This window comes from Hemitrygon akajei, chromosome 23 (genome assembly GCF_048418815.1).
Source record: "Hemitrygon akajei chromosome 23, sHemAka1.3, whole genome shotgun sequence".
Lineage (NCBI taxonomy): Eukaryota > Metazoa > Chordata > Chondrichthyes > Myliobatiformes > Dasyatidae > Hemitrygon > Hemitrygon akajei.
This window is the reverse complement of record NC_133146.1, coordinates 14,150,018-14,174,346: the sequence shown is the minus strand read 5'-3', so window position 1 is coordinate 14,174,346 and position 24,329 is coordinate 14,150,018. Positions and strand designations below refer to the sequence as shown.

General features: G+C 45.6%; 2 protein-coding genes across 7 annotated transcripts in view; both read left to right on the top strand.

The window, feature by feature from the left end:
• cdc25d (cell division cycle 25 homolog d) overlaps positions 1–7,439 on the top strand; it is a 32,912-nt gene extending 25,473 nt beyond the window's left edge. For 5 of the 6 annotated variants that reach the window (XM_073026984.1, XM_073026981.1, XM_073026983.1 and 2 more), the window contains exons 10-12: positions 136–269; positions 947–1,058; positions 4,156–7,439. In XM_073026984.1, the coding sequence (XP_072883085.1) occupies positions 136–269; positions 947–1,058; positions 4,156–4,296 (387 nt within the window). In that variant the 3' untranslated portion in view covers positions 4,297–7,439. Of the gene's footprint in view, positions 1–135; positions 270–930; positions 1,059–4,155 lie in introns of all 6 variants that reach the window. The other variant, XR_012096076.1, reaches the window with a different exon arrangement.
• A 6,149-nt stretch (positions 7,440–13,588) lies between these two features.
• On the top strand, positions 13,589–24,329 carry LOC140715173 (phosphoglycerate mutase 1). Its single transcript, XM_073026978.1, has 3 exons — positions 13,589–14,087; positions 18,016–18,196; positions 22,125–24,329. The coding sequence occupies exons 1-3, from the start codon at positions 13,674–13,676 to the stop codon at positions 22,292–22,294; spliced, it is 765 nt and encodes a 254-aa protein (XP_072883079.1). The 5' UTR covers positions 13,589–13,673; the 3' UTR covers positions 22,295–24,329.

Genomic DNA, 24,329 nt, shown 5'->3' with positions numbered 1-24,329 from the left:
CCAACTGCAAGGAAGTTAGTAACAACTCCTTCAAAAGGTGCTATAGAAATGCAAGTTGATCTTTCTCCAGCAAGGAGAGAAATGCAGAATTTCTTCCATTCTGGGTTTCCAATTCATTCTGGGTCTTGTCTGCAGGGAGCACTGAACTTGTACACCGAGGAGCAGCTCGTCAATACGTTCTTCCCACACCAGCAGTCACCCCAGCCAGTGAGGAGGCGCAACGTCATCATCTTTCACTGCGAGTTCTCCTCCCAGCGAGGACCCAACGTGTAAGTGCCCCATACCTTCCCCTCTCCTCGCTACCACTCTCCGTCTGACGAGCCACAAGTCTTTTAGCATCTTCTTCTGGCGATCTTACCCCAACCCTGCTTAAGCCTAACGTACAGTGTGTGCGAGTGTCCACAGATCGCACACAATACGCACGCACACCGTACCCATGCATGTAAGCACTCAAAGCATAAAGATAAAGCTTAGCTTATTTGTCAAATGTTCATCAGACTATCAAAACCTAGAGTGAAATGTGTTTATTTATGTCCAAGCATGTGCTGGGGACAGCCAGCAAGTGTTGCCACACTTCTGGTGCCAACATAACATGTCCACAACTTACTAACTCTAACATGTACATCTTTAGAATATGGAAAGAAACTCAAGCACCTGAGGAAACCCACATGGTCACGGAGAGAATGTACAAGCTCCTTACGGACGGTACACACACACACACACACACACACACACACACACACACACACACACACACACACACACACACACACACACACACACACACACACACACACACACACACACACACACACACACACACACACAGTCATGTCATAAATGAATGATACAAACCATTCCCTGTGGCAGAGCGGTGATCTCTTGTATTGCAATATCCCGGTTCACTTGTTCCTCTAATATTTTTCCAAGTGTTTCACTTCCTCAGCTGCCGGAGCCTGAGGAGGATTGATCGGAATGTAAACCAGTATCCCAGGCTCTGCTTTCCTGAACTTTACATCCTGAAGGATGGCTACAAGCAGTTCTTCCAGCAGTTTGAGGTAACTCAATACAGATACCTGAATTAACAATCGGTCAACGCAACAACTTTGGGGCCAGGTGGATGAAAAGGGTTGTAAAGAAAGGTCAAATAGGTTAGGATTTTACTCCCTGGAGTGCAGGAAAATAAGGGGAGATATGATAGAGGTACACAAATTATGATGGATATAGATAGGGTAAATGTAAGCAGGCTTTTTCCACTGAGGTTGGGAGAGACTTAAACTAGAGGTCATGGGTTAAGGGTGAAAGGTGAAATATTTAAAGGGAACCTCTTCACTCAGAGGGTGGTGAGAGTGTGGAATGAGCTCCTCGTGGAAATGGTAGATGGGGGTTTGTTTTCAACATTTAAGAGAAGTTTGGATAAATACATGGACAGGAGGGGTATAGAAGGCTATGGTCCAGATGTGGGTCAATGGGACTAGGCAAGAACTGGATGGGCCAAAGGGCCTGATTCTAAACTTTAGTGCTCTATGACTCTCTATCTTGTCCTCTTTTATCCCCCAATTCCTTATTTTAGTTCTTTAACGCTTCCTTTTCACATTACTCCAGTTCGGGTTCATCTTCCCGAACCTCTTTTCTTTTAGACTAAACTTAACACCTTGTAGTCCAAGGTTCCTGGACCTTGTTGTCCTCACTTCTCACCCCCACAGAAACAGGTTGCTCCCCTGAGCCCTAAGCAGCCGACTTCCCTCATGTCAGCTATGGAGTTCCCTCCGTTCCTTGCGACTGTGTGGGTTTTCCCTTGGGCTTCTCCCCTGCTTCCTCACACGTCCCGAAGATGCACAAGTTGCCTGCTGGAGATTCAGAATCAAAGTCGTGTTCACTGCACGAGGACGTGTGTGCATAGGTGCAATGAAAAACTTACTTGCGGCAGCATCTCAGATACACAGCGTTATATAAACATAAATTATGCACTATTTGTACAAGAAGGAATGCAATTAGAACAAGAAAATGAATAAGGTATAAAAGCTTCCAAAAAAGTGCAAGGTAGATTGCATATACACATATCACACACATCCAAAAAAGCACGAGGTAGATTGTGTGCACAAGTACAGGTATATACTGTACAGGTGCACTGAAATGCTTACTTGCATTGCAGGCATAAAGCATCATATTAACAGTATGCACAAGGAAAACATAAACTGAACATGAGTATCCACAGTTATACAAGAAGTAATGCAAATTAGAACAGAAACAAAGTCCATTTTAGTGCAAGGTGACCAAAGGGGTCATAGCTTTGTTGAACTGTGATGATTAGGGTTGTGCCAGTTGGTGCAAGAACTACACGGTTGAAGGGAAGTAGCTGTTCTTGAACCCAGTGGTGCGGGACTTCAGGCTTCTGTCCAATGGTAGCTGGGAGAAGATGGTTTGGCCAGGATGGTGGGGATCTTTGATGATGGATGTTGCCGTGCTGAGATAGCATCTCCTGCGGGGAAGGAGGTGCCTGAGATGCATGTGGCTGAGTCCATTACTCTCTGCAGGTTATCCCTATCCCTAGTGCATAGGTGAGGGTAGAATCTGAGAGGGGATTGATAGGAATGGGGGGGGGGTGGAAATGGGATTAATGGTGGATTACTATGAATGGTGGTTGATGGTCAGCACACACTTTGTGGGCCAAATGGCCTGTTTCTGTGTTCTATCTCCCTGTACACCGCTATAGGACAGAGAGGTTCACATTGAGAGGGAGAGGGTGATATAGGAAGTGGGGACTGAAGGGAGAGAGATCCTGTGAAGTTCAGAAATGGAACGAGACAGGAGGAGGAAGAGAGAGCAAAATTGGATATAAAAGGCATTAAACATAGATTGAAATGACTGTTATAGAGAGAATGAGAGGATGGAGAGCAGATAGGAAGGAGATGCACAAACCAATGCAGAAAAAGGGCTTACTGGCGATGAAGGAGAGATGTAGTGATTGAGAAGGAGAACTCAAGGAGCCAGACAAAGAGAATTTGTAATAAGACTGTAAGACATAGGAGCAGAATTAGGCCATTTGGCCCATTGAGTCTGCTCTGCCATTCCATCAAGGCAGATTTATTATCTCTCTCAACTGGACTCTCCTGCCTTCTCCACATAACCTGTCGCACCATTACTAATCAAGAACCTATCAAGCTCCACTTTAAATATACCCGATGACTTGGCTCCACAGCTGTCTCCGGCAGTGAATCTACAGATACACCAAACTCCGGTGAGAAGTTCATCCTCATCTCTGCTCTAAAAGGACATCATTGTATTCTGAACTTGAGCCCTCTGGTGTTAGACTCCCCCACTATTAAGAACATCCTCTCATTGTCCACTCTATCAGGCCTTTCAATATTCAATAGGTTTCAATGAGATCACCCAGTCATTCTTCTAAAGTCCAGCGAGTACAGGCTCAGGGTCATCAAAGGCTTCTCATATGATAACCTTTTCAATCCCAGGGTCATCCTCGTGAATCTCCTCTGCACCCTCTCCCATGCCAGCACATCCCTGCTTAGATAAGGGGCCCAAAACAGCCCACATTACTCCAAATACAGTCTAGCCAAAACTTTAGAAAGCCTCAGCATCACATCCTTGCTCTTCTATTCCGATCCTGGAAATGAATGCTAAGATTGCATTTGCTTTCTTTACTATCAACTTGGCCTACAAGTTAACCTTTAGGGAATCGCGCACAGGGACTCCCAAATCTGTTTGCACTTCTGATTTCTGAATTTTCTCCCTGTCTGGAAAACTGTTCACTCCTTTATTATTTCTACCAAAGTATATGACCATACACTTCCCTGTTCCATCTGCCACTTCTTTCCTCATTCTCTTAGTCTGTCCACCACTCTGCAAACTCCCTGCTTCCTCGACACTACCTGCCCCTCCACCTATCTTTGTATCTTTGCCCCTCCATCAGCTTGGCCAAAAACCATCAATTCCATCAAATAATCAGAGAGATAATGGGAAATAGGGAGGGAGGGAGGGGGAGAGGGAGAGGGAGAGAGAGAGAGGAGCAAGAGAGAGGGGGGGAAGGGAGAGAGACACACTGACTTTGCCCTCGGCAGGTTGCTGTGCTGTGATATGGCATCTACGTGCTCACACAGTTATGTTGCTGCCTTCCTCCTTGTCCCTGTCACACAGACACTCTGTGAACCGCGGGGGTACGTTCAGATGCACAGCAAGGATTACAAGGAAGAGCTGCTCAGTGCACGCAGAAAGGCGCGATTGGTGTCCGGCCGCCGCAGGCAGAAGGAGCTGTTCAAAGCAGCAAACAGACGCTGAGGACAGGAAAAGGTTCCTACTCTGGACCAGTGCCCGTGGAACCCAACAGCACCAGTGCTGACCTCTCGGGCAGCAGCTCCTCATCACCCTGTTCAGCATCTTTCCCTCAGTGCTTTTCAAAGTCCAAAGCAAAAATGCTCCATTTCAGCCAGAAGATCTAGTGCCCTATTGAACATTCCTGGATCAGATACAGTGTGGGTTTGACACAGAGTGGACCTCCCTCTACACTGTCCCATCACATACTCCAATGATACAGATTGAAGCTCCCTCTGTACTGTCCCATCACACACTCCCAGGGCAGGGACAGCACGGGTTAGATACAGAGTGAAGCTCCCTCTACACTGTCCCATCACACACTCCCAGGACAGGGACAGCACGGGTTAGATACAGAGTGAAACTCCCTCTACACTGTCCCATCACACACTCCCAGGGCAGGGACAGCACGGGTTAGATACAGAGTGAAGCTCCCTCTACACTGTCCCATCACACACTCCCAGGAAAGGGACAGCACGGGTTAGATACAGAGTGAAGCTCCCTCTACACTGTCCCATCACACACTCCCAGGACAGGGACAGCACGGGTTAGATACAGAGTGAAGCTCCCTCTACACTGTCCCATCACACACTCCCAGGACAGGGACAGCACGGGTTAGATACAGAGTGAAGCTCCCTCTACACTGACCCATCACACACTCCCAGGGCAGGGACAGCACGGGTTAGATACAAAGTGAAACTCCCTCTACGTTGTTCCTGAACCTCTTTTCACTCCTAGTTTACTCCTAGAACTTGCTGAAAGCTCGATCAAACAAACAGCCAAGATAAGCCACCTACCCTCATGGACCTTGCCCCACACCCCAATCATTCACTTTTATTCCCTCTTCTATCAAGCAGAAGATACAAAAGCCTGAAAGCACATACCACCAAAGGGTCCAGAGGAGGTTCACAAGAATAAACCCAGGAATGAAAGGGTTAATGTATGAGGAGGAATTGATGGCTCTGGCCCTATACTCACTCATTAGGCCTCTCTGATTTCCCCAATAGACTTACAGACCCAGGGGTTCAACCATTGGGACTCACCCTCCAACTGACCTCCAGGCATCCCTATTGACCCCAGAACTTGCCAATGGTGGGACCCCAGGCTCCAGACTTACTGATGACAGGGCTCTGAACTCCAGGCCTTGAACTCTGGACTCACTGGTGACAGGGCCTCAAACTCCAGGCCTTGAACTCTCGCATTAGGTTTAGGGTTAGGGTTAGACCCGTGTAGTTAGAGGGTCACCAGCCCTCAAGCCTTCTACACAAGTAAGTCATGCAAAAAGAGAGCAAAAAGATAGTGAGGTAGTCTGCATGGGTAGGCAGAGGGTAAGAAGCTATTCCTAAAACATCAAGCGTGGGTCTTCAGAAGTACGTAACTCCTCTTTGAAGGTAGCAATGAGAAGAAGGCATGTCCTGGGTGATGGGGGTCCTTAATGATGGATGCCACTTTTCTGAGGCATTGTGTTTTGAAAATGTCCTCGGTGCTGGGAGGACTAGTGCCATGACGAAGCCGGCTGAGTTTACAACTTTCTGCAGCTTTTTCTGATCCTGTGCTGTGACCCCTCCATACCAGATAGTGATGCAGCCAGTTAGAATGTTCTCCTTGGTACATCTGTAGAAATATATGAGCATCTTTGGTGACATACCAAGTCTCTTCAGACTCCTAATGAAATATAGCCACTGTCATGCCTTCTTTGTAATTGCCAAGGATGGATCTAGGCAATGTTGTTGGGCCCAGGATAGATCTTCAGAGATGTTGACACCCAGGATCTCGAAACTGCTTACCCTTTCTACTGCTGATCCCTCAATGAGGACTGGAGTGTGTTCCCTCAACTTCCCCTTCCCGAAGTCCACAATCAATTCCTTGGTTTTACTGACGTTGAGTGCAAGCTTGTTCCTGCGACACTAATCAACCAGCTGATCTATCTCACTCCTGTACGCCTCCTTATTACCATCTGAAACTCTGTCAACAAGTTCTTCAGCAAGGACTCTCCCACCCCCACCGATAACCCCTTATAAAATGAACATTGACTTCTCTAACTTCCGCTAATGCCCTTCCTCCCCTTCTTACCCCATCCCTGATTTATTTATTCCCCCCCATTTTTTTATCTCTCTGCCCATCACTCTTTGCCTGCTCTCCATCTCCCTCTGGTGCTCCCCTCCCCCATTCTTTCTCCCTAGGCCTCCTGTCCCATGATCTTTTCACTTCTCCAGCTCTGTATCCCTTTCGCCAATCACCTTTCCAGCTCTTGGCTTCATCCCAGCCCCTCCAGTTTTCTCCTATCATTTCACATTTCCCCTCCCCTCCTACTTTCAAATCTCTTACTATCTTTTACTTCAGTTAGTCCTGACGAAGGGTCTCGGCCCGAAACATTGACATTGCTTCTCCCTATAGATGCTGCCTGGCCTGCTGCATTCCACCAGCATTTTGTGTGTGTTGCTTGAATTTCCAGCATCTGCAGATTTCCTCGTGTTTGCTTCTGTCAACAATAGTTGTGTTATCAGCAGATTTCTAGATAGCCTTTAGGTCGTGCCTAGGCACACAAAGAGAGAGTAGAGCAGTGGGCTAAGCACACATCCTTGAGGTACGCCAGTGCCGATTGTCAGAGAGGCCCAGGTTTTGGTTACCCACTGATCTGGGGGGACTTATAATGAAAGAACAATTACTAAAAGTGGAGCACGAGAGGCAACTATTTCTTCTATTCCTTGGAACAACTTATGTACGTACATCAGAATCCTGAATTTAATAACTTCATGGGAGCTTATCATTATGTATGGTGTCCATGTCAGACATTTGGGGACAAGAGTACAAAGATAACATGTCTGTCTGAGAGGTGATGGGTGTGGGAAACTTTTACACTTCGCAATTTTTTGGGAAATCACTAAACAATATTATATTGAAATATTTAATACAATTGAATCATTATTAATATCTACTTAATATAAATTAAAGCTGTGCGATATTTGTTTATGGGATGGTTAAACATGGGTATTTGTACTGTTGTGATGTTAATGATGGCTGACCGATGTTTGCCAAGCCTGGGATCCAACAAGTGATCTGTATTTCTGCACAGACTGTTTATAATTGAAAGAATTATTAAAACATTCCTTATCCTAACTACATTTACATTTTGAGTGTTGATGTGTACTGTAATCGTACTACAAAGGCAGCTTGATGGTGTTGATGCTGGCTGGTTTGCCGAGTTCCTCCAGCATTTTGTGAGTGTTGCTTTGGATTTCCAGCATCTGCAGATTTTCTAGTGTTTGTGAACATACTGTATGTACAGTGACTACTTTATTAGGTACATGGATGGAACTTGGTATGGTCTTTTGCTGCTATAGCCCATCCACTTCAAGGTTCAAAGTGTTGTGTGTTCAGAGATGCTCTTCTGCACAGCATTGTTGTGATGTGTGGTTATTTGAGTTGCTGTCACCTGTCTGTCAGCTTGAACCAGTCTGGCCATTCTCCCCTGACCTCTCTCATTAGCAAGGCACGTTCACTCACATAACTACCAATCACTGAATTTTTTTTTGCTTCTCACACAATTCAATGTGAGAGAGAGAGAGAGAGAGAGAGAGAGAGAGAGAGAGAGAGAGAGAGAGAGAGAGAGAGAGAATAATAATATTGGGAGATCAGCAGTTTCTGAGATACTCAAACCACCCTGTCTGGCACCAACAATCATTCCACGGTCAAAGTCACTTAGATCACATTTCTTGGCCATTCAAAGGTTTCAAAGATACATTTAATTTCAGAGAAATGTATACAATATACATCCTGAAATTCTTTTTCTTCGCAACCATCCACGAAAACAGAGGAGTGCCCCAAAGAATGAATGACAGTTAAATGTTAGAACCCCAAAGCCCCCCAGCTCCCCCCTCCCATGCACAAGCAGCAGCAAAGCAACAACCCCCCCCCCCCCCACCAGCAAAAAAGCATCGGCGCCCCCCACCGAGCACTCAAGCGTGAAACCAAACATCAATAAAGACACAGATCTGCAGTACCCCAAAGACTACTCGTTCACCCAGTAATCCGACATACCACAGGCTCTCTCTCTCTCCCTAATGAGGGAAAAAGAGGTGTCCCTGTTTCACAGCAAGAGGAGAGACATAACAAGCAACTTGCTGATTTGCGATGTTAAAAGTCTGTTGCATTACTCTTTCCAACCTCTGTGCCTAAAGAACTCGGGTCTCTGATGTTTAGTCTGAACAACAACTGAACATCTTGACCATGGCTGCATGCTTTTATACAGTAGGTTGCTGCCCCGTGATTGGCTGGTTAGATGTGCAGGTGTAAAGCTGTACCTGATAAAGTGGCCACTGAAGGTATGTACACGTTTTGGGGGTCGTCATTTAAACCTCATGTCTGCAGGATGCTCTCCTCTGGAACGTGGCAAACCTCTGTAGTTCCTAGCCCCACAAGTTTGTGCAGTTTGGATTAATTGAAAGCTCATGGAAGTGAAGGCAATTGAGAACTGGGTCAGAAGAGGAATTGAGAACTAGGGTGGATAACTGATGGTCGTATTAAATGGTATAGCAGGCTTGATGGGCTGAGTGGGCTACTGCTGCACCTGTTTTTAAGGGAGTTCTGATGAAGGATGTACGCCCGAAACAGTGACCATTTATTCCCCTCCATAGTTGCTGCTCGATCTGCTGACCTTCTCCAGCATTTTATTTAGTTATCTATTTATTTTATGTACTGGAATACAGCGCTAAATAGACCCTTCCGGCCCTTCGAGCCCAGCAATCCCCTGATATATTCCTGGCCCAATCAGAGAGCAAATTACAATGACGAATTAACCTACCAACTGGTACTTCTTCGGACTGTGGGACAGTCACGGGGAGAACGTACAAACTCCTTACAGGCAGCAGCAGGAATTGAACACGGGCCACCTGCACTGGAAAGCACTGTGCTGGGGGGGGGGGTGTGAGGGAGAGGGACACTATGTGTGTGTGTCACCCTGAATTTCCAGCCCCTGAAGAATCTTTTTTTGTTCCTATTTTCATGTGTTCTTGTGTCGATTTGCTCAGTTTTTCAGCTGTTCACCCTCACCCTTTAATCCCAAACAAGGAGATTAACCGAAGATTAATACAATCGATTGATTGAACATGTCTATGAGTTATTTTATGGTCGTATTATACACGTGAAATTACGGCCTGGTCACAGAGTCGCCAAAACAAACCCTTCGCTCTCAATGGGTGAAAGTTGGTGATGCATCATAATGATAAAAATGCGTTTAATGACATTTCGTTGTCTCTTTTTGCGTAGACAATGCAGTTCATGTGCTTGCCGATTTGTTTCGGTAAAATGAAGATGCTTTCGGAGGTTTGTGTAGGAGGCAGAGACTCCTGTATTTTCAGAGTGCGGCTGTAGCCAGAACGGTCCCCTGTCCGCACCGGTTTACAGTAAATCCCACACACCTACCTGACTCCGCGCACGACCGCACTGCAGAAGCAGAGCCCAAACGTTCAGACTCCTCTTCCAGGCAGATTTCCGACAAATACAACAGAACATAGATGGAATTATTCACACGGATATATCCCATCAAGTGTATGTGTGTGTCTCTCTCTCTAGTTGTTTGTGTGTACATATATGTATGTGTCTTTGAGTGTGTGTGTGTGTGTGTGTTAGGTATTAACATTTAAATATATTCAGAATTTTGAACAAAATCAGATTAAGATTAATATGCAAGTTATTATTTACGGTTATGTATTATAATTTTGTAGGTTGTAATGATATAAGAGAAAATTTGCAGATGCTGGAAATCCAAGCAACACACACAAAATGCTGGAGGAACTCAGCAGGCCAGGCAGTGTCTATGAATTTCCATGGATGCTGCCCGGCCTGCTGAGTTCCTCCAGCATTTTGTGCGTGTTGCTTGTAGTCTACAGCTGTCTCAGAGCGGGGCCAGCTCTCAGAAAGACACTCGAATTCTGCGTACGAGCTATCGGAGAGGTACACCGCATGACTATAAATCGGTATGTATCCCATCACGAAAGGGCGGGGGTGATGGTAATATTTCCATGAACAATCGCATGTTTGGTTAACGCTGGGCAGTCAGCCCCATTCACTGTCAGATCAAGTGGAAAAGGCACTTGGAAATAGTCCCGGGCAGGTTCTAGCTGTGTTCGTTACCCTTTCAGCAGGTGCGAACGCTGCTGGTTTGATCAGCATTTCGTGCCTTTGAGAAGATGGTGGCAAAGAGACGTGCTGAATCATTGTAGACTTTCTGCTGCAGTAGTATGGAGCAATGCACAAAATAAATTAAAATAATAAGAATTGGTGCAAAAAGAGAGCAAAATAGGTTCATGGACTAGTCAGATACCTGATGGCAGAATGGGGGAAATGCTCATAAAATGTTGTGTGTCATTCGGCTCCTGTACCTCCTCTTTGATGGTAGTAAAGAGTGGAGGACATATCCTCTTAATGATGGACACCCATCACCCGAAAATGCAGCCTCTTTGTGGCATTAGTTTTTTTTGAAGGTATCCTTGATGGCAAGGAGGGTTTAACCCGTGATGGAGCAGATTATCACACTCAGCAGGTTTTCCGATCCTGTGCCTGGGTGCCTCTGTACTAGGTGATGCAACCAGGCAGGCTGCTTTCCACAGTACGCCTGCAGAGTCTTTGGTGACATAACAAACCTCCAACTCTTCATTAAATAGAGCTGCTGGTGTGTCTTCCTCATAATTGCATCAACATGTTGGGTCCAGGACCTGAATGAACAGTATTGAAGACCTTTTCCATTGTACCTTGGTACATCTCACAGTATTAAACCAATTCAACACAAGACATTTTGCAGTTGCTAGGAATCTAAGCAGCATTTTGTGTGTGTTACTCAACCAATTCCATTTCCAATTAGACCACAAGGCACAAGAGCAGGGCTGGGCCATTTGGACCATTGGGTCTGTGCCACTTATTTTCTCTCTCAGCCCCATTCTCTTGGTAATCTCTGACACCCTCACTAATCAAGAACATATCAACCTCCATTTTAAATGTACCTAATAACTTGGCCTCAGTATTCTCTTTTAAAAAAACAGCTGCATAGACCAGCCATTGCTCTGAGCAGGAAAGTTTTGCACGACCTGAAAACTGTGCGGCACTTTAAATGAGTATTTTTTTTTTGTAATATGCACATCAAACACACAACCACAACTCACAATGCGAGTAAACAATGTCAGGCAGTCAAAACCACTGGCAGGCACGATGACAAAAATAAATTGTTTTGACTAGATGGCGTTGGCATTCAGCAGGCTGGCTGCTTTTTGAAAGACTGTGCTACCAACTTCCATTCTGTGTTTATTGTTACAATTTGTAGTGGTGTTGCAACTTGAAACACTGACAAAGTAAATATGTTGAAGCTCTAATATGTTTCAAGATGAATGTTGAGATACATATAGAAAATTTATGGATCATATTAATAAATGATTAATTACAGGGCATTTCACTGTTACATTAACATAGATTTGAAAATTATATTAACATTATATAAAAGACAATTCCAGCTGCACAGCACAAAGGCTACGTGCAAGGGAGTTATTGTGTGACCATGCAGCTTCGAGGGAACAGTACTTTACCTCCACAGCCATCTGTAGCAATGAATTCAATTCAAGGACATTTGTTATAAATAATGCACAAATTATACGACTTTGATATTTACTTGCTCACAGGTAACCATGAAGACAAAAACCCAAAAGAGCCCGATTCAGAATAATAAAAATGAAAATACAAGACCAACACTCAATGCACAAGAGACACAAAAAAAAAATCATGCAAACAATTGAAGGGAGCAACAGCATTCCAAACCGAAAACTGAGGCTGAAGATCCAAAGCCTCGCTCATTGGTTCATCATATTAGTGGGCACCAATCACAGCAGCAGGGGTAGTCTTCATAGCAACATGGAAATGGCCTTCGCAGAGCACAAGCAAAAATGTCTCTCGTCCCAACCATCACCCTGTCTTCCACAGATTCACTACCATCTGGCTGAAGAAATTCCTCCTTATCTCTATCGTAAAGGGGCATCCTACTATTCTGGGACTGTGCCCTCTGGTCCTAGACTCCTCTACTATATGAAAAATCCTCTCCACTTCCATCTATCTAGGCCTTTCAATATTCCATGTTTCAATGAAAATCGCCCCCTTGTTTTTCTAAACTCCGGTGAATACAGGCTCAGAGCCATCAAACACACCTCATACATTAACCCTTTCATTCCTGGATTCCTTCTTGTGAACCTCCTCTGAGTCCTCTCCAATACCAGCACATCGTTTTTTAGATCGGAGGCCCAAAACGGCTCACAAATACTCCAAGTGTGGTCTGACCAAGCTTCAGCTTTTATAAATCCTTGCTTTTATATTCTAGTCTTCTGGAAATTATTGCTAACATTACACTTGCCTGGCTTACCACTGACTCTAGCTGCAAGTTAACCTTTAGGGAATCCTGCACAATGACTCCCAAGTCCCCTTGCACCTCTGATTTCTGAATTTTCTCCCTGCTTAGAAAATAGCCTTTGACTTTTCCCCTTCTACCAGGCTGGTATGATTCCCACATCTTCTGCCTGATGTACTGTACAAATAATGCAGTGCCCTCTTTATTAGATACACCTGTACCCTGCTTGTTGATGCAAATATCTAATCAGCCAATCATGTGGCAGCAACTCAATGTATAAAATCATGCAGACATTATCATGTGGCTTGTTGTTCAGACCAAGCAACAGAATGGGGAATAAATGTGACCTCACTGACTCTGACCATGGAATGATTCTTGGTGCCAGATTGGGTGGATTGAGTATCTCCAAAACTGCCGATCTCCTGGGATTTTCACACACAAGTCTCTAGAGTTTGCACAGAATGTTGCTAAAACAACAACAACAAAAAAATCAGCGAATGGCAATTCTGTGGGCGAAAATGCCTTTGTTAGTGAGAGGGTCGGAAGAGAACGGCCAGATTGGTTCAAGCTGAGAGTGAAGGCGACAGTAACTCAAACAATAGTTTGCAGAACAGCATTTCCGAACACACAACACGCCCTGTGGATGGGCAACAGCTGCAGAAGACCACGAACACTTTAATAGGTACAAGAGGTATTTAACGATCTGGCCACTGAGTACATGTCATTAACTGACTGTGCGGCGTATATAGTCCAATCCAGCTATGTGCTGTAAAATGGGGTTCTGAAAGTCACCCTGAGCGGCTACGTGCAGTCTCGGTTTGGGTTTATATTGTAGACGCAAGGAGGCGGGTTCAGGAAACGCAAAGCTGCCGGCGAGGTATAAATAGGAAGGGGGAGGAGTGGGAAACAGGATTAACGGAAAGAGAGAGGATCATCTTCTTTCATCCTCTGCGGAGAGATGGCGGCTCACAGGCTGGTGTTGATCCGGCATGGCGAGAGCACTTGGAATCAAGAGAACCGCTTCTGCGGCTGGTTCGATGCCGACCTGTCGGAGACGGGCGCGCAGGAGGCGGCCAGGGGCGCCCGGGCTCTGAGCGACGCCGGCTACCAGTTCGACATCTGCTACACCTCGGTGCTGAAGCGGGCGATCCGCACTCTGTGGGCGGTGCTGGACGGCATCGACCAGATGTGGCTCCCGGTGGTGAGGAGCTGGCGGCTCAACGAGAGGCATTACGGCGGCCTTACCGGCCTGAACAAGGCGGAGACCGCGGCCAAGCACGGGGAGAAACAAGTGAAGATTTGGAGACGATCCTTCGACGTCCCCCCTCCTCCAATGGAATCCGATCATGACTTCTATTCCATCATTAGCAAGGTCATTATATACAGAGCGTATGTGTATATATACGTATACATACTATATATACATTATACATACATTAGTACAAAAAAGGGCAAAAATAGCGAGGTTGTGTTCATGGGTTCGTAATCCGTTCAGAAATCTGATGGCGGGGGTGGGGGTGGGATGAAGCTGTTCCTAAAATGTCGAGAATGCCGACTCGACCTGCGATAAGGAAAGCTAATGCATTGTCAGCATTCATTTCCAGAGAATCGAGGGTATTAAAAGCAAGGATGTAATGCTGAGGCTGTATAAGAGACTGGTCGGGCCACACTTGGAGTATTAAGCAGTTTGGAGAATTCATGAGAATGACACCAGGACTGAAGAGCGTTTGATAGCGCTGGGTCTGTACTCTCCGGAGTTCAGAAGAATTGGGGGGGGGGGGGAGGGAGGGAGGTGTATCTCTATTAAATTTTATAGAGATAGAGTGAGTGTGGAGTGGATGCCTCCTATACCGGGAGGGACTAGGACCAGAGGGCACAGCTTCATAATAGAAGGACGTCCCTTTAGAACTGAGATGAGGAGGAATTTATTTAGCCAGAGGGCGGTGAATCTGTGGAACTCATTGCCACAGACCACTGTGGAGGCCAAGTGTAATTAGTAAGGGTCAAATGTGACGCAGAAGGCTGGATAATGGGGTTGAGAAGATTAGTATATCAGCCACGGTGGAACAGACTCGACGGGCCGAACGGCCTGGTTCTGCTTTTATGTCTTGTGGAAAGAATTAGGGGGGAATAAACAAGACAAGAGGTGCAGAAAGGGAAAGGTTTGGTTTGGAATTCGGTGTCGGGGGAGATTTGTGGTTTGAATGCAAGGCGGGAGTGTATTCTCTCCCGGAAACGTACCCCCCCCCCCCCCCCCGCCTGTTCAACTCTGGAAGCAAGAGTGGAATGCAGGTTTTATTACAAGATTCAAGGTTTGACGGATAGAAGGAGCACGTGGTCCAGGTGTAGGTCGACAGGACGGGGCAGGAGTTCAGACTGGATGGGCCAAAGGTCCTGTTTGTCATGGTGTGCAGCGGCATTGGCTGGACCCATCTGTGGAGGAAAGATAGCCCCTAATTGATGCACCATCAATAACTCTCCGAGACATGAGGCGAGATATTGGTTGGAAGAAAGAACAAGCAGTAATTGACCACCATACTACATCCTGGAGACTGAGGGCCGGGCTCAGGCCTCAATCGCCTTTATACAGGGGTCTGTGGGAGGAGCCACAGGAGCAGTCAGCGGGGGGGCTTGTCCAGACAGGTATATGTAGTTCACCACACTAATGTAGAGAAGGCGAGCAGGGTTTACTCATAAGAGTTCCGCTAAAATATCGGCGGCTCGTCCCAGCGACACCGCCCAGACACAATCTTCTCAAAGATAGTAGCCCGCGATAAACTATGCAATAAAACAGAAACCTAGAATCCCCTAGCCAATCAAAATACGCAATACAAGGTTAAACAATTAACGAGTCGTAAAACAGCGATTAACTAATTAAGTGCCCTAGTAACATCAGCGCCCTTTGCTCGCTGGCGCCCCCAGCAGGCCCGGAGGCCTCATTACACTTACTCTGCTGTGACTAAACTCACTGAACGATGAATCTGTCAACCTGTAACCGTGATTCACGGTGTAAAGGACTGGGACTCGGAGAGATTCATGCTTACAGTAGGACATGCAAAATGGAAATGGGGAAATTCAGTCACAGACCAACGTCAATTCCAAACAGAGCTCATCAACTTGACCATGGACCTAAACAAAAAAACATGCAGCTCTGTTTTTGCAAGTACTTTCTGAACCTTCAGTCGTTCTTGTGAGAACTGAAGTTAGACCAGAGGATGGAGCAGAATGAGGCCATTCGGCCCATCGGGCCTACTTCACCATTCAATCATGGCTGATTTTTTTCCCACCCTCGTTCTCCACCTCCTCCCTTTAACCCTTAACCCTTTTTGCTAGTCAAAAACCTGTCAATTTCTGTCTTAAAAAAACCTAATCCTCGGCCTCCATAGCCCTCTTTTGCAATGAATTCCACCGATTCACCACCCCCTTATCCCAGTTTTATAGGGACATCCCTTTATTCTGAAGCTGTGCCTTTGGAACCAGACTCTCCCACTACTGGAAACACCCTCTCCACGTCCACTCCATCCAGGCCTTTCAGTATTTGGTAGGTTTCAGTGAGATTCCCCCAACCCCCCCCCCCCCCATCCTTCTGAATTCTACCGACTCTATTGACCCTTTATTGCGTGAATATTTTGTGATTGCTAATATAGTTTTGCTTAATAAGCACCTGGAGACATCCAATGCTCTTCCTGTGTTAAACCTTTCACTCCTGGACCATTCTTGAAAACCTCCTCTGGACCCTCCTCAGGGCCAGTAGATCCTTCCCCAGATACAGGATCCAAAACTATTCACAATATTCTAAACACAATCTGACCAATGCCTTATGAGGCCTCAGCATTACATCCCTGCCTTTATATTCTAGTCCTCTCAAACTGAATGCTAGCTTTGCACTTCATTACTACCTGAAAGTTAACCTGAAGGAAATCCTAAACAAGGACTTCCAAATTCTTTTGCACCCCTGTTTGGAAAATAGTCCACACCTTTACTCTTCTGGATGTGGTGACACCGGAGAAGTGCAGGAGCGATTCACCAGAATGTTTCTGGGAATGAAAGGGTTACTGATTGATGGCTTGGGGCCCGTATTCACCGGAATTCAGAAGAAAGAGAAAGCATCTCTTTGAAGCATTTCAGATGTTGAAAGGCCTCGACAGAGTGAATCTGGAGAGGATGTTTGGAGGAAGGAGCAGCCTCGGAATGGGAGGGTGTCTATTTACAATGGAGGTGAGGAGGGATTTCTTTAGCCAGAGGGTAGTGAGCCTGTGGAATCTGTTGCCACAGGTGGCTGTGGAGGGCAAAACATTGGGTATACTGTATTTAAGGCAGAGGCTGATGAGTTCTTGATGAGTCAGGGCATGAAGGGTTATGAGGAGAAGGCAGGAGACTGGGGGTGCAAGGGAAATGGATTAGCCATGATAATGAAACCACCTGGTTTCCTTGGCTGCGTTCGTCTAGGGAATATACACTCTGGTCCCGCCAAACCCGTGAGAGTGAGGCGGCTCTCTCACCCCAAACCCCAGTTTGTGTGGCTGCTGTGTAATTTGCAACCCTGTTACAACTCAGTGTCAAGAAATAGCAGACAGCACACTGCATACAATTTAAGGAATTTATGAGTCTTAACTAAAGGGTTAGTAAGCAAAATATAGAAAAAAAAACAAAAAAGGGCCCATTATAATTAAACATTCAAATGTGCACAACTTGGAGCTCAATTCTCCCAAAAGTCATACTCTCCGATCCTCAGTAGACCCTGGCACCTTGCTCCATCGAATCACGGTCCCCCCACCGGGTCAAACCCTACGACCGGTTCTCTCCAGCATCTTCTCTCTTCATTTCCTGCCGAACAGAAGACCCCAGCTCACACCGGGGTCAGGCACACAACACAAAAGCACACTCCCCTCTTTGGACGGCTCACGTTGCAAAGCACCCGCTATCTCTAACCATAACCCAAACACACTGCTTCTACAGAAAGACCATTACGTTAGCAGTGAGACCTGTCCCAGGGTGTTACAGTGCAATTGCGGAACAGCCTCATCGGTCCTGATGAAGGATCTCTCCCTGAAAGGTTGACTGTTCATTCCTCTCCACGGATACTGCCTGACCTGCTGAGTTCCTCCAGCACTTTATGTGTGTTGCTATGTCGTTCCAGTAACTGCAGAATCTCTTGTGTTTATGGGGTCCTGTTTAGCAGCCTTGTCTATGGCACCTTGTCAAAGGCCTTTCTGAAAGTCCAAGTAAATGACACCCACCGACTCTTCTTTGTCTAACCGGTTTTGTCAGATGTGTCAAATTGTGCTTGTTTCCCCTAGGACCGTCGATATAGTGACCTGTCAGAGGACCAGCTGCCCTCCTGTGAGAGCTTGAAGGATACCATTGCCCGTGCCCTGCCCTTCTGGGAGGAGGAGATTGTACCGCAGATCAAAGAGGGGAAGCGGGTACTCATTGCAGCTCACGGCAACAGCTTGAGGGGGATCGTCAAACATCTGGAAGGTAAGCCAGTCCTGGTGTGGTCCAGCACAGCGACCGACTGTCGCCTCTTGAGTTCACATTCAGCAGGCCTGTCGGGACGGGGAGGGTGGTTCATAAAGCACTTCGATGCTTCCCATGATGGTGACACACGCTGTTAAAATGCAAGTCATTTCCTTAACCCGTTCACGTGACGATTAATAAGTCAAGTAGCCTCTACGGAGAGGAGTCGAGCAATGCCATACGACAGATTCTTGAGCTGGTCCGCTGACTCCCCAGCCGCCTGCTCTTTCTGTGACTGGGAGGAGTTGGCATAGAGTGTGAGAGGTCGCACCCTCTATTTGAACATCTGAGGGGGCTGCTCCTCGATTTCTAGCTGTACTTCAGCCCCAGTGCCCCTGATCTGTGGCAACCTGCTGCAGAGGGAACTGGGTTGCTAGGGAGATCTCCTGGGCCGAGCCAAGATGTCCGTTCAGGGTCCAGGCGGGGGGCACTCGAGGGCCTGGCCGGGCCAACAGCCTGCCCCTTTTCTGGGGTTACGTCCGTGCCTGGGTATCTGTGAAGAAGGAGTTGCATAGTCTCCATGGGCATAGTGGGGGATTTCCGGGAAGAACGGGGTTTGAGTGCATATTGGATAATAATCATTACGTTTTACTTTAAAATTGTAAATAGCTACGATAGCTTAATCTTGTATAATGTTTTTTGTGAGAGAACAAACTTCCTTAAGGAAAAACAAATTAGCAGTTGCTGTTTCAGGGCCAGGACCCTTCATTAGGACTCGGCTGAAACATTGACAGTTTGTGCCTGACGCTGGTGTTTGAATGTCCATGTGACAAATAAAGGTAATTAATCTAATCTGAGACCAGCTTTCACATGGGTTGGGAGCTTGGTGCTTCCTGATTTTAACTCAATCAAATTGAGGTAAAAGTAGAATTTACTACAAGATAATGTGAAGTTAATATTTCTAGTTGACGTGGAGGGAAGTATTATTGTTTTTTTGAGGGAGAGGTCGGATTGCCCTGGTTATTATGGATTTGTTAGAAATCCTGGAAGAGTCAACATTCGGAAAAGATGAAGATGAGCTTTCTTTGTCACGTGTACGTTAAAACATTGAGTGAAATGTCTCCTCTGTGTCAAGTCAAATCAGCGAGGATTGACACGCTTCTGGCACCAACACAACATGCCCGCCACTCACTAACACTAACAGTATGTATTTGGAAAGTGGGAGGAAACCCGGGTCACAGGGAGATCATACAAACTCCTTACAGACAGCGGTGGGAATCGAACACTGATCTTACAGCTAGCACTACAAAGCATTGTGCTAACTGCCTTAATTTGTTAGGACATTATATGGATAAGTACACAAAAGAATTTAAAAGGCTAAGAGACTTGGAATTTAAATGGAGGAAATTATCTTCCATTATTTAGATCACATGTAGAATGAGTATGGCTGTTGGATCACTGCAAGGGCATACTGACCTTGGAGGAAGGTGAGATTAACTGAGGCTGACAGAATTAGCTGATGCCTTGAGTCAGGAAGATTAATTGAGGTGTTGTGAAATGACTGAACCATTCCCTCTTCAGACAGGCAATTGCCTCAGGGCAAGATGGCAAAAACTTAAAATCAGCAGTGATGTCAGGAACAATTCTGTGTACAACAAAGAACTCTGAAAGTCTGGATGCTTTAGTTATACAGCACAGAAATGGGGCCCTTCAGCCCATCTCATCTATACTAGTTAAATGAAATTGTCTTTCGTTCTGGCCACCTCGTAATAGGATGGATGTGGAAGCTATAGAGAGGGTGCAGAGAGCATTTACCAGGATGCTGCCTGGATTAGAGAGCATGCCTAAGGAGGATAGGTTGAGTAGTGGTAGAGGCTGATACATTAGGCTGATTAAGGGATTCTTACATGGGCACATGGATGACAGAAGAATGGAGGGCAGTGGAGGAGAGAAGGGTTAGATTGCTGGGGAAACTGAAAGGTCTTAAGGTGAATGTCACCTGCACCAGATGGACTACATCTCAGAGTCCCAAGAGAGGTTGCTGAAGAGATAACAGATGCATAGGTCATGATCTATCAAGAATCACTTCATTCTGGCATGGTCCTGGAGGACTGGAAAATTGCAGATTTCACTCCACTGTTTAAGAAGGGAGGAAGGCAAAAGAAAGGAAATTATAGGCCAGTTAGCCTAACCTCAGTGGTTGGGAAGATATTGGAGTCCATTATTAAGGATGAGGTTTCAAGGTATTTGGAGACTGATGATAAAATAAATCAAAGTCAGCATGGTTTCTGTAAATGGAAACCTTGCCTGACAAATCTTTTAGAATTCTTCAAGGAAGTAACAAAGGAGAGGCAGTAGATGTCATTTACCTGGATTTTCAGAAGACATTTGATAAGGTTCCACACATGAGGCTGCTTAACAAGATAAAATCCCATGGCATTACAGGAAAGATACTGGCATGGATAGAGGAATGGCTGATAGGCAGGAAGCAGTGAGTGGTAATAAAGGGGGCCTTTTCTGGTCGGCAGCCAGTGACTAGTGGTGTTCCTCAGGGGTCGGTATTGGGAGTGCTGCTTTTCACATTGATTTAGATAGTGGACTTGATGGCTTTGTGGCAGAGTTTGTGGATGATATCAAGATAGGTGGAGCGATAGGTAGTGCTGAGGAAGCAATACAATTGTAGCAGGACAAATTGGAGGATTGGGCAAAAAAGTGGCAGGTGGAATACAGCGTTGGGAAATGTATGATAATACATTTTGGTAAAAGGTACAATAGTGCAGACTATTATCTAAATGGGGAGAAGGTTCAAACATCAGAGGTGCAGAGGGATTTGAGAGTCCTCAAGCAAGACTCCCAGAAGGTTAATTCACAGGTTGAGTCTGTGTTAAAGAAGGCACATGCAATGTTGGCATTTATTTCAAGGGGAATGGAATATAAAAACAAGGAGATAATGCTGAGCCTTTATGAGACACTAGTCAGGCCACACTTGGATTATTGTCAACAGTTTTGGGCCCCTTATCTCAGAAAGGATGTGTTGTCGTTAGAGAGAGTCCAGAGGAGGTTCACGGGAATGAAGGGGTTAACATATGAGGAGCTTTGGGCTTGTACTCACTGGAATTTAGAAGAATGCATGGGATTCTCATTGAAACCCACCAGGTGTTAAAAGGATTAGATAAGGTGGATGAAGAGAGGATATTTCCTGTGGTTGGGGCATCCAGAACTAGAGGTCACACCCAAAAAATTGAGAACAGAAGTAAGGAGGAATTTCTTTAGCCAGGGAGTTGTGAATCTGAGGAATGCTCTGCCACAGACAGCAGTGGAGGCCAAATCCGTGAGTATATTTAAAGCCCAAGTTGATAGATTCCTGATTGGTTGGGGCATCAAGGGTATGGTGAGTGGGCAGGTGCGTGGCGTTGAATGGGATCTGGGATCAGTTATGATGAAATGGAGGAGTGGACTCAATGGGTGAATGGCTAACTCTGCCCCTATGTCTTGTGCTCTGAGAGTAGGTTAAAAGGTTAACACAATATCTGGACTGCTGTAATTGTCTATGTAAACTGAGGTTTGGGAATTTAATAAAACTGAGATTGATGGATTGTATATCTTTGTGGGAGAATGTTTACAGGGCACAAGAAAGTAGGAACACGAGTAGGCCCCTCGGCCCCTCAGGTACATCTTACCACTCAATGAGATCATGACTGATCTGCCCCAGGCCTCACCTCCTCTATAACAACAACAGTCTGACTGAATGGTGGAACAGGTTCAAGAGGCTAAATGGTTGACTTTGGTTGCTATGCTCCCATGTCAGGCTAGGGTCTAACAGTTTATCAGACCAAGGCAGGTGGGTGGAACTGGGATAAGCTGTATTCTCGGTGAATGGTAGAACAGGTCTGAGAAGCTGGAGTCCTGTTCCTGATTGCTCCTTCCCTTTCTTCTCTTTGATTGGTAGGCATGTCCGAGGAAGCCATCATGGAGCTGAACCTCCCAACGGGGATCCCCATCGTGTACGAGCTCGACAAGAACCTGAAGCCGGTCAAGCCCATGCAGTTCCTGGGAGACGAGGAGACCGTACAGGCAGCCATGGCTGCCGTGGCAGCCCAGGGGAAAGCTAAGAAATGAAGAATGGTGCTGAGGGAGCGTGGAAGGATCGCAAGAATTCCATAATGTAGCTTCTCGAAAAAGTATTTATATAAGTGGTTCTGGGAACCATGGTAGCACCTAGCTCCCAGTTGCATTACCTACCTTACACTGTGTTGCCTGAGCCTGCTCATTGGGTCCTCTACATCCCTTTCTGTATTTTGTCTCTCCTTTTAACCTCTCTTATCCATCTTCTCCTTTGTCCATTGTGACTTATTGTGGAATTATCTATTAGCTTACAGATTCACTTGTTCAATCTTCATGCCTGGCTGATCAGTAGAACTGTTCCTGTGTTGGAAATATATTTAAAGGATGTATTGGTAGTTCTTTTGAATTTGGAGACCCACTTATTCCAGTTGAAGGCACAGATTAATCATCACCTTTCCCATTTATAGGATAATAAGTGGTTACGGAACATCTAATACTATAGAACAGTGTGACTAACTAGCTTCTTTCAGAACCAGGTTTAATATCACTGTAATGTGATGTGAAATTTGTTCTTTGTGGTCGCAGTATATACATATTTAAATAAGTAGTTGCAAAAAGAAAGCAAGGAAAGTGAGGTAGTGCATATGGGTTCATTGTCCATTCAGAAATCTGATGATAGAAGGGAAGAAGCTGCTCCTAAAACCTTCAGGTTGCTGCACCTCTTCCTTGATGGTAACAGCGAGAAGAGGGCACGTCCTGGGTAGTGGCACTGTCACTACATGGATGAGACAGTAGAATTATAGACCAAGAGGTGAAACGTTTACGAGTTATTCTGAAAGTTGGCATTGGTGTAAAAGGAGGTAGTGTTTACACAAAGAATGAACAGACCTCAAGCTGCATTGAAGTGAATATTTAGATGTTATTGGCACGGTAATGTTAACCACTGGGACACCTGGATCAATATCCTGACAAGACCATCCATCAAGGTCACCAATGAACCCCTAGCTGTATCCGCCTTGACAACGTGTCGCAACACGGTAGCGTGACACTGTATTACAGGTCAGGGTGTTGACGTTCCGTGTCCAGTTCCGACGTCACCTGTAAGGAGTTTGTACATTCCTCCCCACGAACTCAGAGGTTCCCTCCAGGCATTCCGGTTTCCTCCCACGTTCCAAAGGTTGATGGGTCATTGTAAATTGTCCTGTGATTAGGTTAGGGTTAAATAGCTGTGTTGCTGGATAGCACAGCCCATTGGCCAGAAGGGCCTGTTCCACACTGTATCTCTATATAAAATAAACAAACCTAAAAAGGAAATTCAAGTGAGATTATTTTACCCAGTGAGCAGTCAGACTATGGAACTTGCTAGCATAAGGTATGCTTAGAGGGAAAATGAAAGATGTCAATCATTTGATATAGTGGGAAATGTTCTGATGGAGTTGAAAGATCTAGCAAGAGGTGCAAGGAATCAAGATAGTGTAATGATAGTAGGGATTAAGAGTCAAGTGAAAGAACAATAAATATTGATGTGGACAACCAACTGTTTACTCATTGGGGAATCACACTTTCACTTAAACTAGTTTATGCAAGAGACATTAGTTGGGTTATTTCATTAATTAAGTAGCAGAGTTGAAAAGGCAGTTCAGCTCCTCACGGTAACTGGGAGGTGGTAGTGTTAGTTTTTTAAGATGTTAGCTAAGATGTTGAAAAGCCAATCACCGATGGGATTAGCCACAGAGCAAATGAATTACAAGGGCAGCGAAAAGTGTTGCTCTAAGGCAGTATTGAATGTTTATCAATAGACATTGTGGGCTGAGAGACTTCCCTTGGTCTTGTAGAATCTTCTACAAGAAGGTTCTTTTAGAACCTAAACCCATCGTCATGCTTTGCATCTGTAGCAAGGAGTTAACAAAGTAACCCTCAATCACAGCACTCCGGTAGGAAGTATAAACACCAGATATTTTGAGGAATGCTGGAAATGCAGGGTAACACACACAAAATGCTGGAGGCACTCAGCAGGTCAGGCAGCATCTACGGAGAGGAATGAACATTGAATGTGACAGGCCGATACCTTTCATGAAGGGTCGTGGCC

Coding starts and splice junctions, on each gene's coding strand:
- LOC140715173 (XM_073026978.1), top strand. CDS start 13,674: ATGGCGGCTCACAGGCTGGTGTTGATCCGGCATGGCGAGAGCACTTGG. Junction 14,088..18,015: donor TCTATTCCATCATTAGCAAG/GTCATTATATAC, acceptor TGTTTCCCCTAG/GACCGTCGATATAGTGACCT. Junction 18,197..22,124: donor GATCGTCAAACATCTGGAAG/GTAAGCCAGTCC, acceptor TTTGATTGGTAG/GCATGTCCGAGGAAGCCATC.